Raw genomic sequence first — 17,030 nt, 5'->3', positions numbered from 1 at the left:
GAGGCCCCGGGGTGGAAGCCTGGCGTACTGCTCTGTTGTTATCAGAGGCCCGGGGTGGAAGCCTGGCGTACTGCTCTGTTGTTATCAGAGGCCCGGGGTGGAAGCCTGGCGTACTGCTCTGTTGTTATCAGAGGCCCAGGGTGGAAGCCTGGCGTACTGCTCTGTTGTTATCAGAGGCCCGGGGTGGAAGCCTGGCGTACTGCTCTGTTGTTATCAGAGGCCCGGGGTGGAAGCCTGGCGTACTGCTCTGTTGTTATCAGAGGCCCGGGGTGGAAGCCTGGCGTACTGCTCTGTTGTTATCAGAGGCCCAGGGGTGGAAGCCTGGCGTACTGCTCTGTTGTTATCAGAGGCCCCGGGGTGGAAGCCTGGCGTACTGCTCTGTTGTTATCAGAGGCCCCGGGGTGGAAGCCTGGCGTACTGCTCTGTTGTTATCAGAGGCCCAGGGTGGAAGCCTGGCGTACTGCTCTGTTGTTATCAGAGGCCCGGGGTGGAAGCCTGGCGTACTGCTCTGTTGTTATCAGAGGCCCGGGGGTGGAAGCCTGGCGTACTGCTCTGTTGTTATCAGAGGCCCGGGGTGGAAGCCTGGCGTACTGCTCTGTTGTTATCAGAGGCCCGGGGTGGAAGCCTGGCGTACTGCTCTGTTGTTATCAGAGGCCCGGGGTGGAAGCCTGGCGTACTGCTCTGTTGTTATCAGAGGCCCGGGGTGGAAGCCTGGCGTACTGCTCTGTTGTTATCAGAGGCCCGGGGTGGAAGCCTGGCGTACTGCTCTGTTGTTATCAGAGGCCCGGGGTGGAAGCCTGGCGTACTGCTCTGTTGTTATCAGAGGCCCAGGGGTGGAAGCCTGGCGTACTGCTCTGTTGTTATCAGAGGCCCGGGGTGGAAGCCTGGCGTACTGCTCTGTTGTTATCAGAGGCCCCGGGGTGGAAGCCTGGCGTACTGCTCTGTTGTTATCAGAGGCCCAGGGTGGAAGCCTGGCGTACTGCTCTGTTGTTATCAGAGGCCCAGGGGTGGAAGCCTGGCGTACTGCTCTGTTGTTATCAGAGGCCCCGGGGTGGAAGCCTGGCGTACTGCTCTGTTGTTATCAGAGGCCCGGGGGTGGAAGCCTGGCGTACTGCTCTGTTGTTATCAGAGGCCCAGGGTGGAAGCCTGGCGTACTGCTCTGTTGTTATCAGAGGCCCCGGGGTGGAAGCCCGGCATACTGCTCTGTTGTTATCAGAGGCCCGGGGGTGGAAGCCTGGTGCTCTGTTGTTATCATAGGCCCAGGGTGGAAGCCTGGCGTACTGCTCTGTTGTTATCAGAGGCCCGGGGGTGGAAGCCTGGCGTACTGCTCTGTTGTTATCAGAGGCCCGGGGTGGAAGCCTGGCGTACTGCTCTGTTGTTATCAGAGGCCCCGGGGTGGAAGCCTGGCGTACTGCTCTGTTGTTATCAGAGGCCCGGGGTGGAAGCCTGGCATACTGCTCTGTTGTTATCAGAGGCCCGGGGTGGAAGCCTGGCGTACTGCTCTGTTGTTATCAGAGGCCCGTGGGTGGAAGCCTGTCGTACTGCTCTGTTGTTATCAGAGGCCCGTGGGTGGAAGCCTGTCGTACTGCTCTGTTGTTATCAGAGGCCCGTGGGTGGAAGCCTGGCGTACTGCTCTGTTGTCATCAGAGGCCCCGGGGTGGAAGCCTGGCATACTGCTCTGTTGTTATCAGAGGCCCAGGGGTGGAAGCCTGGCGTACTGCTCTGTTGTTATCAGAGGCCCGGGGTGGAAGCCTGGCGTACTGCTCTGTTGTTATCAGAGGCCCCGGGGTGGAAGCCTGGCGTACTGCTCTGTTGTTATCAGAGGCCCCGGGGTGGAAGCCTGGCGTACTGCTCTGTTGTTATCAGAGGCCCAGGGGTGGAAGCCTGGCGTACTGCTCTGTTGTTATCAGAGGCCCGGGGTGGAAGCCTGGCGTACTGCTCTGTTGTTATCAGAGGCCCGGGGTGGAAGCCTGGCGTACTGCTCTGTTGTTATCAGAGGCCCAGGGTGGAAGCCTGGCATACTGCTCTGTTGTTATCAGAGGCCCCGGGGTGGAAGCCTGGCGTACTGCTCTGTTGTTATCAGAGGCCCAGGGTGGAAGCCTGGCATACTGCTCTGTTGTTATCAGAGGCCCAGGGTGGAAGCCTGGCGTACTGCTCTGTTGTTATCAGAGGCCCGGGGTGGAAGCCTGGCGTACTGCTCTGTTGTTATCAGAGGCCCAGGGTGGAAGCCTGGCGTACTGCTCTGTTGTTATCAGAGGCCCGGGGTGGAAGCCTGGCGTACTGCTCTGTTGTTATCAGAGGCCCGGGGTGGAAGCCTGGCGTACTGCTCTGTTGTTATCAGAGGCCCAGGGTGGAAGCCTGGCGTACTGCTCTGTTGTTATCAGAGGCCCAGTGGAAGCCTGGCGTACTGCTCTGTTGTTATCAGAGGCCCAGGGTGGAAGCCTGGCGTACTGCTCTGTTGTTATCAGAGGCCCAGGGTGGAAGCCTGGCATACTGCTCTGTTGTTATCAGAGGCCCAGGGTGGAAGCCTGGCGTACTGCTCTGTTGTTATCAGAGGCCCAGGGGTGGAAGCCTGGCGTACTGCTCTGTTGTTATCAGAGGCCCCGGGGTGGAAGCCTGGCGTACTGCTCTGTTGTTATCAGAGGCCCGGGTGGGGGGAGGGTGTGTATGGAGCTCTTACAACAGCTATACATTAACCAGCCTTCAGTGGTTCACACTGCGTTTTAATAGTGAGGAGGGACTTTAAAATAAAATAAAATGTTTAATCAATAACAGTCCCTAAATAGTATTTAGTCATTTTAATTTTCACAGATCCCCGGTCCTCCATTGGTGAGGTGGTAATTCAATGGAAATATCTAATTTATATTGATATGGTTTCAATGATAAACATGTGCAAATTGAGAATTAAGAATTGCAATAATGTCGACTGGGAAAATCTGTGATGTTTGTGCTACAGGTCCCCCCCGGGAAAATGTAATTTATAAACTGACCACGATATTATTTAATAATTAACATGAATAATAATTATGATTATTATACTTAGATTGTATTACATTTCAGGAGGTGCAGGGGTTGATGTTAAAAATGTAAAGAGAGCAGTTGGTATAATTCAGGAGTCAAATCAGGACCCAACATTTATTAGAAGAATAGATTTCAAGGTACAGAAAGCATAAAATCCCTCCAGTTCCACTCCATTTTTCACAGCATGATAATTAACTAATTCAATATGCAGATCCAAGTCTCAGAGGCATTGTGGAATGAATTGTTCTCATTGGCTCATGTCATTATTTGTTTGCAGATTTAATTAGCCGATTTAGAAAAGTGTGTAAATGTTGTTGATGTATAATAATGATCATTCTGAGTGAATCAGACACTACCAGGGTTAGGGACAGGGACAGGGACAGGGACAGGGACAGGGACAGGGACAGGGTTAGGGGGCCAGGGACCAGGGACAGGACAGGGACAGGGCAGGGACAGGGACAGGGACAGGGTTAGGGACAGGGACAGGGTTACAGGACAGGGACAGGGACAGGGACAGGGACAGGGACAGGGTTAGGGACAGGGACAGGGTTAAGGACAGGGACAGGGACAGGGACAGGGACAGGGACAGGGACAGGGACAGGGACAGGGACAGGGACAGGGTCAGGGACAGGGACAGGGACAGGGACAGGGACAGGGATAGGGACAGGGACAGGGACAGGGATAGGGACAGGGACAGGGTTACAGGGACAGGGACAGGGACAGGGACAGGGACAGGGACAGGGTTAGGACAGGGACAGGGACAGGGACAGGGACAGGGACAGGGACAGGGACAGGGTTAGGACAGGGACAGGGGGTTAGGGACAGGGACAGGGACAGGGACAGGGTTAGGGACAGGGACAGGGTTAGGGACAGGGACAGGGTTAAGGACAGGGACAGGGACAGGGTTAGGGACAGGGACAGGGACAGGGACAGGGACAGGGACAGGGTTACAGGGACAGGGACAGGGTTAGGGACAGGGACAGGGACAGGGACAGAGTTAGGGACAGGGACAGGGTTAAGGACAGGGACAGGGACAGGGTTAGGGACAGGGACAGGGACAGGGACAGGGACAGGGTTAAGGACAGGGACAGGTACAGGGTTAGGGACAGGGACAGGGACAGGGTTAAGGAGAGGGACAGGGACAGGGTTAAGGACAGGGACAGGGACAGGGTTAGGGAACAGGGACAGGGACAGGGTTAAGGACAGGGACAGGGCCAGGGACAGGGACAGGGACAGGGACAGGGTTAGGGACAGGGACAGGTACAGGGTTAGGGACAGGGCCAGGGACAGGGTTACAGGGACAGGGACAGGGACAGGGACAGGGTTACAGGGACAGGGACAGGGACAGGGACAGGGTTAGGGACAGGGACAGGGACAGGGACAGGGACAGGGACAGGGACAGGGTTAGGGACAGGGACAGGGACAGGGACAGGGTTAGGGACAGGGACAGGGACAGGGACAGGGTTAGGGACAGGGACAGGGTTAAGGACAGGGACAGGGACAGGGTAGGGACAGGGACAGGGACAGGGACAGGGTTAGGGACAGGGACAGGGACAGGGACAGGGTTAGGGACAGGGACAGGGACAGGGACAGGGACAGGGACAGGGACAGGGACAGGGACAGGGTTAGGACAGGGACAGGGTTAGGGACAGGGACAGGGACAGGGACAGGGACAGGGACAGGGACAGGGACAGGGACAGGGACAGGGACAGGGACAGGGACAGGGACAGGGACAGGGACAGGGTTAGGGACAGGGACAGGGACAGGGTTAGGGACAGCAACAGGGACAGGGACAGGGTTAGGGACAGGGACAGGGTTAGGGACAGGGACAGGGTTAGGGACAGGGACAGGGACAGGGTTAGGGACAGGGACAAGGTTAGGGACAGGGACAGGGACAGGGACAGGGTTAGGGACAGGGACAGGGTTAGGGACAGGGACAGGGTTAAGACAGGGACAGGTAGTTAGGGGACAGGGTTAGGGACAGGGACAGGTTAAAAACAGGGACAGGTACAGGGTTAGGGACAGGGTTAGGGACAGGGACAGGGACAGGGTTAGGGGACAGGGACCAGGGACAGGGCCAGGGGGTTAGGGACAGGACAGGACAGGGACAGGGGTTAGGGACAGGGACAGGGACAGAGTTAGGGACAGGGTTAGGGACAGGGACAGGGACAGGGACAGGGACAGGGGTTAGGGACAGGACAGGACAGGGACAGGGACAGGGACAGGGTTAGGGACAGGACAGGACAGGGACAGGGGACAGGGACAGGGACAGGGTTAGGGACAGGGACAGGGTTATAGGGACAGGGACAGGGACAGGGACAGGGACAGGGACAGGGACAGGGACAGGGACAGGGACAGGGACAGGGTTAGGGACAGGGACAGGGTTAGGGACAGGGACAGGACAGGGACAGAGTTAGGGACAGGGTTAGGAACAGCCAGGGACAGGGTTAGGGACAGGGACAGGGACAGGGACAGGGACAGGGACAGGGACAGGGACAGGGACAGCGACAGGGACAGGGTTAAGAACAGGGACAGGGTTAGGGACAGGGTCAGACAGGGACAGGGCCAGGGACAGGGACAGGGTTAGGGACAGGGACAGGGACAGGGACAGGGACAGGGACCAGGGACAGGGACAGGGACAGGGACTAGGGACAGGGACAGGGACAGGGACAGGGACAGGGACAGGGACAGGGACAGGGACAGAGGACAGGGCCAGGGACAGGGACAGGGACAGGGCCAGGGAGGGACAGGGACAGGGCCAGGGACAGGGTTAGGGACAGGGCCAGGGACAGGGACAGAGGGGACAGGGACAGAGTTAGGGACAGGGTTAGGGACAGGGACAGGGTTAGGGCCAGGGACAGGGACAGAGAGAGGGACAGGGAGAGGGACAGGGACAGGGACAGGGACAGGGACAGGGACAGGGACAGGGACAGAGTTAGGGACAGGGACAGGGACAGCCAGGGACAGGGTTAGGACAGGGACAGGGACAGAGTTAGGGACAGGGACAGGGCCAGGGACAAGGCCAGGGACAGTATTAGGGACAGGGACAGTGTTAGAGACAGGGACAGGGACAGGGCCAGGGACAGGGACAAGGACAGAGTTAGGGACAGGGACAGGGACAGGGACAGGGACAACAGGACAGAGTTAGGGACAGGGACAGGGACAGGACAGGGACAGGGACAGAGTTAGGGACAGGGACAGCCCAGGGACAGGGATAGGGACAGGGTTAGGCCAGGGACAAGCCAGGGACAGGGTTAGGGACAGGGACAGTGTTAGGGACAGGGACAGAGACAGGGACAGGGACAGGGACAGGGTTAGGGACAAGGACAGAGTTACAGGGACAGGGACAGGACAGAGTTAGGGACAGGGACAGGGACAGGGTTAGGGACAGGGACAGGTTAGGGACAGAGTTAGGGACAGGGACAGGGTTAGGGACAGGGACAGGGCCAGGGACAGAGTTAGGACAGGGACCCCAACTCACGGACAGGGACCCCAACTCACGCCACAACTCACGCCCTGGTCTCAACCCTGCCCCTGACCACCCCCAACTCACGCCCTGACCACCCAGACACACTCACGCCCTGACCACCCCAACTCACGCCCTGACCACACTGGCCCAACTCACGCCCTGACCACCCCAACTCACGCCCTGACCACCCCAACTCACGCCCTGACCACCCCAACTCACGCCCTGACCACCCCAACTCACGCCCTGACCACCCCAACTCACGCCCTGACCCACCCCAACTCACGCCCTGACCCACCCCAACTCACGCCCTGACCACCCCAACTCACGCCCTGACCACCCCAACTCACGCCCTGACCACCCCAACTCACGCCCTGACCACCCCAACTCACGCCCTGACCCACCCCAACTCACGCCCTGACCACCCCAACTCACGCCCTGACCACCCCAACTCACGCCCTGACCACCCCAACTCACGCCCTGACCACCCCAACTCACACCCTGACCACCCCAACTCACGCCCTGACCACCCCAACTCACGCCCTGACCACCCCAACTCACGCCCTGACCACCCCAACTCACGCCCTGACCACCCCAACTCACGCCCTGACCACCCCAACTCACGCCCTGACCACCCCAACTCACGCCCTGACCACCCCAACTCACGCCCTGACCACCCCAACTCACGCCCTGACCACCCCAACTCACGCCCTGACCACCCCAACTCACGCCCTGACCACCCCAACTCACGCCCTGACCACCCCAACTCACGCCCTGACCAAAGGAACTAAGGTTAGAACGTGACTCAAGTTATCCTTCAAAAGTCTAGTTTCTTGGACACCAAAACATTATGGTCAAACCAAACAAGAGCCAGACCACACAGAGGACATTATCCTTCTACTGCGTGTGCTTACTGGCTGTAATCCAAACTACACTGCCTGTATCCCAAATGGTACTCTATGGGCCCTGGTCAAAAGTAGTGCACTTATATAGGGAATAGGGCTCTGGTCAAAAGTAGTGCACTATATAGGGAATAGGGCTCTGGTCTATAGTAGTACCACTATATAGGGAATAGTATGTCATTTGGGAGGTAGAAACGGAGTAGAAAATGAATAGTCTTCAAGTCCTAACCCTGCTGCCTCCTGGAACACAGACCTTGTGAGTTCTCCTAACGACTGGCATACTGAAAACAAACTGTTCTGACAGCACAGTTCAAATTAGACAAAATGGTTAGTGTGGGCAGTAAAAAAAAGGGGACAAATGGCACCCTATTCCCTATTTATTTAGTGCACTACTTTTGACCAGGGTCCATAGGGTTCTAGTCTAATAGAGGGCACAAAAAAAAAAGTAGGGTAGCATTTGTGACGTTGAATTTGGTGCTGTACTGTTAAAAAAAAAAAAAAAAATTTAAACACACACACACAAAAAGAAAACATCGCAAAACATTTTGTTCGCCGCGCAGTTTGAACTTTTTAAGTTGTTTTTTGTGACACATCATTATTTATCGTGCTGTTTTCTAATGTTTCCCTCATTAGTTCCCCGTTAATATTTCATCAGCTGTTAAATATTCATTTAGCCTAACATCACAACCACATTGGGAGCACGTTCTGCTTCTCTTTCTGTCTGTGTGATCATTAATAATGATATCTACACACCCCTTTATTCCACATTACTTTCAATAGGATCCGTAAAAAACAACCAGACAATACAAGCTTTTTTTTAACCAAATGGTCTCCACGCATTTTCACAATCTTTAAGTTCAAAAGTGGTGTTTTATTGTTCAAATCATGTACCAACTTCCACCTCAGTAGATCACTGTTAAACTGTAGAGTCCATCCAATCACCAGCCTGTACCAACTTCCACCGCAGTAGATCACTGTTAAACTGTAGAGTCCATCCAATCACCTGTACCAACTTCCACAGCAGTAGATCACTGTTAAACTGTAGAGTCCATCCAATCACCAGCCTGTACCAGCTTCCACCGCAGTAGATCACTGTTAAACTGTAGAGTCCATCCAATCACCAGCCTGTACCAACTTCCACCGCAGTAGATCACTGTTAAACTGTAGAGTCCATCCAATCACCAGCCTGTACCAGCTTCCACCGCAGTAGATCACTGTTAAACTGTAGAGTCCATCCAATCACCAGCCTGTACCAACTTCCACCGCAGTAGATCACTGTTAAACTGTAGAGTCCATCCAATCACCAGCCTGTACCAACTTCCACTGCAGTAGATCACTGTTAAACTGTAGAGTCCATCCAATCACCAGCCTGTACCAGCTTCCACCGCAGTAGATCACTGTTAAACTGTAGAGTCCATCCAATCACCAGCCTGTACCAACTTCCACCTCAGTAGATCACTGTTAAACTGTAGAGTCCATCCAATCACCAGCCTGTACCAGCTTCCACCGCAGTAGATCACTGTTAAACTGTAGAGTCCATCCAATCACCAGCCTGTACCAACTTCCACCTCAGTAGATCACTGTTAAACTGTAGAGTCCATCCAATCACCAGCCTGTACCAACTTCCACCTCAGTAGATCACTGTTAAACTGTAGAGTCCATCCAATCACCAGCCTGTACCAACTTCCACCGCAGTAGATCACTGTTAAACTGTAGAGTCCATCCAATCACCAGCCTGTACCAGCTTCCACCGCAGTAGATCACTGTTAAACTGTAGAGTCCATCCAATCACCAGCCTGTACCAGCTTCCACTGCAGTAGATCACTGTTAAACTGTAGAGTCCATCCAATCACCAGCCTGTACCAACTTCCACCGCAGTAGATCACTGTTAAACTGGGAGTCCATCCAATCACCAGCCTGTACCAACTCCCACCGCAGATCAGCAAACTATTTCATTTTGTCTTTGTGTATTTGACCTGTACATTTTCCACTTCAAAGAAAGGTAACATTAGCTGAATTAGTGGAGTCCTGCCAACAGAAGTGATGGCAAACATAAACAGATTCACAAAATGTTGGACGTGTTCTGTAATTTCGAGAGGATTATTCCTTATTTAACAAAGCTCTCTGATCTTAATGAGTCAACAGTAATGTGCTAATTAGCAGCATTACTGACAGTAGACAGCAGTATCCTATTAGAAAACAGCATCAGAAGGATACAGGGAATTGTCTAGTTGTCTCATTGAGACAGTGAATAAATATGGAATATGTTATAGTACAGCGTTCATTTATATGACTCTACAATGGACGTGGCTACAAGATCAGAGGCTACTGTGGTTCCAAGATCAGAGCTACTGTGGTTCCAAGATAGAGGCTACTGTGGTTCCAAGACAGAGCCACTGTGGTTCCAAGACAGAGGCTACTGTGGCCATCCAATCAAGACAGAGGCCACTGTGGATCACAAGTCAGAGGCCACTGTGGTTCCAAGACAGAGGCTACTGTGACTACAAGACAGAGCCTGCTACTGTGGCTCACAAGTCAGAGGCCACTGTGGTTCCAAGACAGAGGCTACTGTGACTACAAGACAGAGACTACTGTGGTTCCAAGTCAGAGGCCACTGTGAGTACAAGACAGAGGCTACTATAGCTACAAGACAGAGGCTACTGTAGCTCCATCAAGACAGCCTGCCACTGTGGCTAGATCAGATAGAGGCTACTGTGACTACAAGACAGAGGCTACTGTGGCTACAAGACAGAGGCTACTGTGGTTCCAAGTCAGAGGCCACTGTGAGTACAAGACAGAGGCTACTGTAGCTTATCAAAACAGAGGCTACTGTAGCAACAAGAAAGATTTCACTTTGTGGCTACAAGTCAGAGGCCACTGTGGTTCCAAGATAGAGGCTACTGTGGCTACAAGACAGAGGCCTGCCACAAGAAGTGATGGCTAACAAGACAGATTCTGCAAAATGTGGCTGCAAGACAGAGGCTACTGTGGCTACAAGATAGAATGGCTAATGTAGCATTCAAGATAGAGCCTATCTGTTAGGCATCAGAAGATAGAGGCTATTGCAGCTTCAAGATAGAGGCTACTGTGGCTACAAGATAGAGGCTACTGTGGCTACAAGACAGAGGCTACTGTGGCTACAAGACAGAGGCCACTGTGGCTACAAGGATACAGCTGTAGGGTCTTCATTTGAGCCAGTTTGCTACAGCAGGAAAATAAACCTGCAGAAACAAGAAATGTGAATTTTTATGTGGATTATAATTCATGGACATTTTTGTAGGGGTTGATACATTTTTCGTAACGGAGAATCAAGTCTGAAATGTCAAAGTGGAAATTATAGAATTAAGCACCTATATCTGTACTGTAAACCCCGCCTCCTCCATTAACACATACCACTGTAAACCCCGCCTCCTCCATTAACACATACCACTGTAAACCCCGCCTCCTCCATTAACACATACCACTGTAAACCCCGCCTCCTCCATTAACACATACCACTGTAAACCCCGCCTCCTCCATTAACACATACCACTGTAAACCCCGCCTCCTCCATTAACACATACCACTGTAAACCCCGCCTCCTCCATTAACACATACCACTGTAAACCCCGCCTCCTCCATTAACACATACCACTGTAAACCCCGCCTCCTCCATTAACACATACCACTGTAAACCCCGCCTCCTCCATTAACACATACCACTGTAAACCCCGCCTCCTCCATTAACACATACCACTGTAAACCCCACCTCCTCCATTAACACATACCACTGTAAACCCCGCCTCCTCCATTAACACATACCACTGTAAACCCCGCCTCCTCCATTAACACATACCACTGTAAACCCCGCCTCCTCCATTAACACATACCACTGTAAACCCCGCCTCCTCCATTAACACATACCACTGTAAACCCCGCCTCCTCCATTAACACATACCACTGTAAACCCCGCCTCCTCCATTAACACATACCACTGTAAACCCCGCCTCCTCCATTAACACATACCACTGTAAACCCCGCCTCCTCCATTAACACATACCACTGTAAACCCCGCCTCCTCCATTAACACATACCACTGTAAACCCCGCCTCCTCCATTAACACACACCTGGGGAAAAACTGAATAGATTATTCTGGGGAAAAACTGAATAGATAGATACATTGATCAATGTTAATGTTAATGGTTTATGTTGAGCTCACCAGCTCACCGACTTTGTACAAATAATTGCATTACCTGCTCTGACACATTTACAATGTAATTTCCTTATATTTGTATTCTGTATTCAAAACAAAAAGTGTCATTTCAAATCCGCTCCTTCAATAGATCTATGCATTACCAAAACAACCATGTATAATGTTTAAACGAAGTTGACAAAAATCTCCTCTTGCTCTAACGGTGATTTATCTGGTGTTTTGTACATATAAATGCTTATTCAAGCATCTGTGGGCAGATGCATTTATCCTACTCTGGCATCTCTAACGAATAACTCTGTTCTGTTAGCATTAGCCTTGACACCGTCTCTTCCAGAGTGATAAAAAAAATGTGATCAACAAAGTTGAGTGTTTTTTTTTTCCTATCACAAAGCTGAGAGACTGCTCTTTACTGATTAATGTAAGAGATTACTGTGGAAGTCTTATCGTGGGGGGGGATATGAATGGGGGATTTGGGAGAAACAGCATTAATCTTTATAAACAGTACTGTTGATATTACATCATTTTCAAACGTACTTTAAATATCAGAGTATTCACAAAAAAAGTACTTTACAGTTTAAAATTACATTTCATAACATGATTGTTTGATGCTTTTGAAATTGTACTCCAACTGATGGAATCCAAAAGAGTATTTAATTAAAATGATAATTGTATAATTTTTTGAAAAAATATACACTTAAAAATATATAAATATATTGCATTGACACAAACCTTTTGTCTGTCAATAAAAACATTATACACAATATATAGTGTCTTCAGGCTCTTATCCACAGATAACGGTACGCTTGCACACTTTTCTTTCTTCGGTACAGATACAATTCCACTGAATCACCCTGTTCTTCTGTCATCTGCTACCATCTAGCGGGTTTTACCGGTATAAACGCTTTCTGCGGTTGAGGAAATATACGAAACGCAATTGTGTTTGTCCTCCGCGGTGTTCCGTAGTCGGGGGCTCATAGGTCCGTTTCTGAAAACACAGCGTTTTTTGTCGGTTAAATTCCTCTAGTAAATTGTATTTTGGTAGTGAATTGTGCACAGTCTTACTAGTAAAATTAATTTATTACAATGGCATACCAGCTCTACAGAAATACGACGCTAGGAAACAGTCTGCAAGAGAGTCTTGACGAGCTAATTCAGGTAAACTAAACTGCAGCTATGCTAGCTCCCAAGCTAGCAAGATAATTAGCTAACGTGATCTAGTTGCACTTTGTTTTAGGATAGCAAGTTAAGTTAGCTAATTATGAAGCCACATTATTCATCGTTAACTTCGTTATCTGGGAAAAAAACGGGTTTTATCTTTCACTAGAAATAACTGGTTAGCTAACCTAGTTACCCTTCTCGTCTTCGACATAGCTAGCTAACTAGTTAGCAACAAGAAGCATCTCCATAACTGGCTGCAGTGACGTCTGATTTGAACCAAGAAGCTAAAATATTAGTTCTAGAAAGCTAATTTACAGGCTGAGTTTTAGTTTTGATTGACTAAATTAAGCTGGCTAATGTGTTTCACCGAAGTCAGTGGTGATGAGTAACGTTCTTTTGGATTCACTACATTTGTATTGCTAGTTACTGGCTCATTCGTTATTAGCTATTATACGCGCATGCGCGACTAGTTAAAAGGTGATTAGCTCAATAAACTCGTGATTTCTGGTTCAAGCCTCACTCCAGCACTTCTCAATCACTAGCTACATTACTTCTAGGGAGTTTTTCCTAGCCACCGTGCTTCTACACCTGTATTGCTTGCTGTTTGGGGTTTTAGGCTGGGTTTCTGTACAGCACTTTGAGATATCAGCTGATTTACGAAGGGCTATATAAATAAAATTTGATTGATTGATTGATTTACCAGCTACTGTTAGCTACTCATCTGAAAGCAGTAACTAGGTATATATTTCTTACAATGTTAAACTTGAGTCATGATTAAATGGAAAAACTGTTATTTCCCCCTCCCCCCCAGACCCAACAGATCACTCCTCAGTTGGCGCTTCAGGTTCTCCTCCAGTTTGACAAAGCCATCAACACGGCGCTGGCCAACCGGGTTCGCAACAGGGTCAACTTCAAGGTGAGGACTGGCTTGTGTTCACTCGGAAGCAAAGGAAACGAGGAAGAGACCGGTCTGAATTTGTCTAATAGAAACTCTTGTTTTCATGGGCAAAACACAACTGTTTGCAGTTGTTTGGACTAATTATTACTCCCTGTTTGCACCTACCTTAAAGGGACAAATACGGGCTGGAACAGGTGTGGGCTTTCTCTCTAGCCAAAGCAACTCCACAGCTGGCTGGAACAGGTGTAGGCTTTCTCTCTAGCCAAAGCAACACCACAGCTGGCTGGAACAGGTGTAGGCTTTCTCTCTAGCCAAAGCAACACCACAGCGGGCCGGAACAGGTGTAGGCTTTCTCTCTAGCCAAAGCAACACCACAGCAGGTGTGGGCTTTCTCTCTAGCCAAAGCAACATGCTGTGGAACAGGTGTGGGCTTTCTCTCTGGGCTGGCCAAAGCAACACCACAGCTGTAGCTGGAACAGGTTTCTCTAGCCAAAGCAACACCACAGCTGGCTGGAACAGGTGTAGGCTTTCTCTCTAGCCAAAGCAACACCACAGCTGGCTGGAACAGGTGTAGGCTTTCTCTCTAGCCAAAGCAACACCACAGCTGGCTGGAACAGGTGTAGGCTTTCTCTCTAGCCAAAGCAACACCACAGCTGGCCGGAACAGGTGTAGGCTTTCTCTCTAGCCAAAGCAACACCACAGCTGGCTGGAACAGGTGTAGGCTTTCTCTCTAGCCAAAGCAACACCACAGCTGGCTGGAACAGGTGTAGGCTTTCTCTCTAGCCAAAGCAACACCACAGCTGGCTGGAACAGGTGTAGGCTTTCTCTCTAGCCAAAGCAACACCACAGCTGGCTGGAACAGGTGTAGGCTTTCTCTCTAGCCAAAGCAACACCACAGCTGGCTGGAACAGGTGTAGGCTTTCTCTCTAGCCAAAGCAACACCACAGCTGGCTGGAACAGGTGTAGGCTTTCTCTCTAGCCAAAGCAACACCACAGCTGGCTGGAACAGGTGTAGGCTTTCTCTCTAGCCAAAGCAACACCAAAGCAGCTGGCTGGAACAGGTGTAGGCTTTCTCTCTAACAAAGCAACACCACAGCTGGCTGGAACAGGTGTAGGCTTTCAGCCAAAGCAACACCACAGCTGGCTGGAACAGGTGTAGGCTTTCTCTTTGGAACAGGTGTAGGCTTTCTCTCTAGCCAAAGCAACACCACAGCTGGAACAGGTGTAGGCTTTCTCTCTAAACAGGTGGAACAGGTGTAGGCTTTCTCTAGCCAAAGCAACACCACAGCTGGCAAAGGTGTAGGCTTTCAACACCACAGCTGGCCGGAACAGGTGTAGGCTTTCTCTCTAGCCAAAGCAACACCACAGCTGGCTGGAACAGGTGTAGGCTTTCTCTCTAGCCAAAGCAACACCACAGCGGGCTGGAACAGGTGTAGGCTTTCTCTCTAGCCAAAGCAACACCACAGCTGATTCAACAAACACTGTATTGAAGGTTATGGTTAAATCAAAGTGTATTCGTCACGTACACAGTTTACAACTGGTGTAAACGGTGCAGCATCATGTAAAGCTCCTTCAACAGTGCTGTACAATATCAATATAATCAACGTCAAATAATAATAATAAGTAGTAGGTAGAATGTAATATAATGGATATGTATACAATTGGGGCAGCAGGGTAGCCTAGTAACTGGAAGGTTGCAAGTTCAAATCCCCGAGCTGACAAGGTACAAATCTGTCGTTCTGCCCCTGAACAGGCAGTTAACCCACTGTTCCAAGGCCGTCATTGAAAATAAGAATTTGTTCTTAACTGACTTGCCTAGTTAAATAAAGGTAAAATAAAAAATCAAATAAAAACAGATGACTGTTTTTGTCTGGAGCAAAAGCCTTCACCCACATAAGCTGGTTCATCCCTGGTTGGAAAATGATCTGAAATCACAGCTGTGTGTTTATTAATACATCCCTTTGGTTGAAATGCCATTCTGTTTTTTATACACCTTTTTATATGTGTAGTAACGTTCTCTCGCCTCTAGGGGTCACTAAACACCTATAGATTCTGTGACAACGTGTGGACCTTCGTTCTGAATGACGTGGAGTTTAGGGAAGTGACAGATCTGGTCAAGGTGGACAAAGTCAAGATCGTCGCCTGCGATGGGAAAAGTAGGCTCACTTTTTTTTCTTCTCTCTCTCAGGCTATTTTCTCTTCATCTTTCAAACAGACTCGGTTAGAACTAGATTACACACTTCGCTTTCCAAGTATAAGACCAAGTGAATGACTATTTCTCACACGGTAGTTTGATTTTGATGCAGATTCTCATTTTGAAATATGCACTATGTATCACCATACTAACCTGCCCAGCTCCTTTTCTCTTATCAGACACGGGCAATGCTGCAGAGTGAACGAAGACGATGGCATCCGCTGAGACGTTACTGATGAAGAGGAGGGTGGAGTGAGACCACCCCATATCACAGACAGACAGGACTGTATATATAACTTATTACAGTAATGGCTGTGAAGATACACTTAAACCCACACACACACACACGGGTTTGTGTGTGTGTGTGTGTGTGTGTGTGTGTGTGTGTGTGTGTATACAACCATCTGAATCAATGGGAGTGAATGGACCAGTCAAGGCCTTGGGATATTGCTTGCATGACTTTTTCTTTTTTAAATCAATTTGTTTCTTAGAACTGCCTTTTCAGTTTAGTTACTGTTGTTGAGCTTGTTAACCTTTAATAAACTTTTATTTAAAATATGGAGATTTTATTTCTGGGGGAGAAACTGCATTTGAAACAGATGTTGTGGAGGTTTTTTGTGTTTTTAAAACAGTACAGCTTCCTTCCTCACTCGTCCACAACGGAGCCATCTTGGATCCTCTGCTCCTAAAACACACGTGACCGTCCCCTTGACAACGACCTGCTCTATAAAGGCTCACTATTGGTCTCACTATTGGTCTCACTATTGGTCTCACTATTGGTCTCACTATTGGTCTCACTATTGGTCTCACTATTGGCCTCACTATTGGTCTCACTATTGGTCTCACTATTGGTCTCACTATTGGCTCACTATTGGTCTCACTATTGGTCTCACTATTGGTCTCACTATTGGTCTCACTATTGGTCTCACTATTGGCCTCACTATTGGACTCACTATTGGTCTCACTATTGGTCTCACTATTGGACTCACTATTGGACTCACTATTGCTATCCACTGTCTGTGTTCTTTGGATAGAAGCTTATCAGATGTTATTGGTCGGGACACATTTAGCAGATGTTACTGGTCTCGTACACATTCAGCAGATGTTATTGGTCTCGTACACATTTAGCAGATGTTACTGGTCTCGTACACATTTAGCAGATGTTATTGGTCTCGTACACATCAGATGTTATTGGTCT

General features: G+C 49.9%; 1 protein-coding gene and 1 long non-coding RNA gene across 13 annotated transcripts; both read left to right on the top strand.

Moving 5' to 3' along the window:
* The first annotated feature begins 12,521 nt into the window (after positions 1 to 12,521).
* On the top strand, positions 12,522 to 16,390 carry gtf2a2 (general transcription factor IIA, 2). Its single transcript, XM_052510176.1, has 4 exons — positions 12,522 to 12,737; positions 13,552 to 13,656; positions 15,668 to 15,794; positions 16,012 to 16,390. The coding sequence occupies exons 1-4, from the start codon at positions 12,666 to 12,668 to the stop codon at positions 16,032 to 16,034; spliced, it is 327 nt and encodes a 108-aa protein (XP_052366136.1). The 5' UTR covers positions 12,522 to 12,665; the 3' UTR covers positions 16,035 to 16,390.
* Positions 13,663 to 15,661, top strand: LOC127925334 (uncharacterized). Of its 12 annotated transcripts, none has more exons than XR_008120514.1 (4): positions 13,663 to 13,832; positions 13,931 to 13,979; positions 14,207 to 14,647; positions 14,971 to 15,661. It is a non-coding gene; the product is annotated as an uncharacterized LOC127925334 (long non-coding RNA). The 12 variants fall into 12 exon arrangements; XR_008120509.1 differs by having other exon boundaries at positions 14,158 to 14,647; XR_008120513.1 differs by having other exon boundaries at positions 13,663 to 13,979; positions 14,207 to 14,255; positions 14,305 to 14,647.
* Positions 16,391 to 17,030: the final 640 nt, after the last annotated feature.

Source organism: Oncorhynchus keta, unplaced genomic scaffold (assembly GCF_023373465.1).
Source record: "Oncorhynchus keta strain PuntledgeMale-10-30-2019 unplaced genomic scaffold, Oket_V2 Un_contig_5431_pilon_pilon, whole genome shotgun sequence".
Taxonomy (NCBI): Eukaryota; Metazoa; Chordata; class Actinopteri; order Salmoniformes; family Salmonidae; genus Oncorhynchus; species Oncorhynchus keta.
This window is presented reverse-complemented; position numbering and strand designations above follow the sequence as displayed.

Bases quoted from the DNA above. Each gene is read 5' to 3' on its own strand.
- gtf2a2 (XM_052510176.1), top strand. From the start codon at position 12,666: ATGGCATACCAGCTCTACAGAAATACGACGCTAGGAAACAGTCTGCAA. The intron at 13,657-15,667 runs GTGAGGACTGGC...TCTCGCCTCTAG, and splicing joins GCAACAGGGTCAACTTCAAG to GGGTCACTAAACACCTATAG. The intron at 15,795-16,011 runs GTAGGCTCACTT...TTCTCTTATCAG, and splicing joins CGTCGCCTGCGATGGGAAAA to ACACGGGCAATGCTGCAGAG.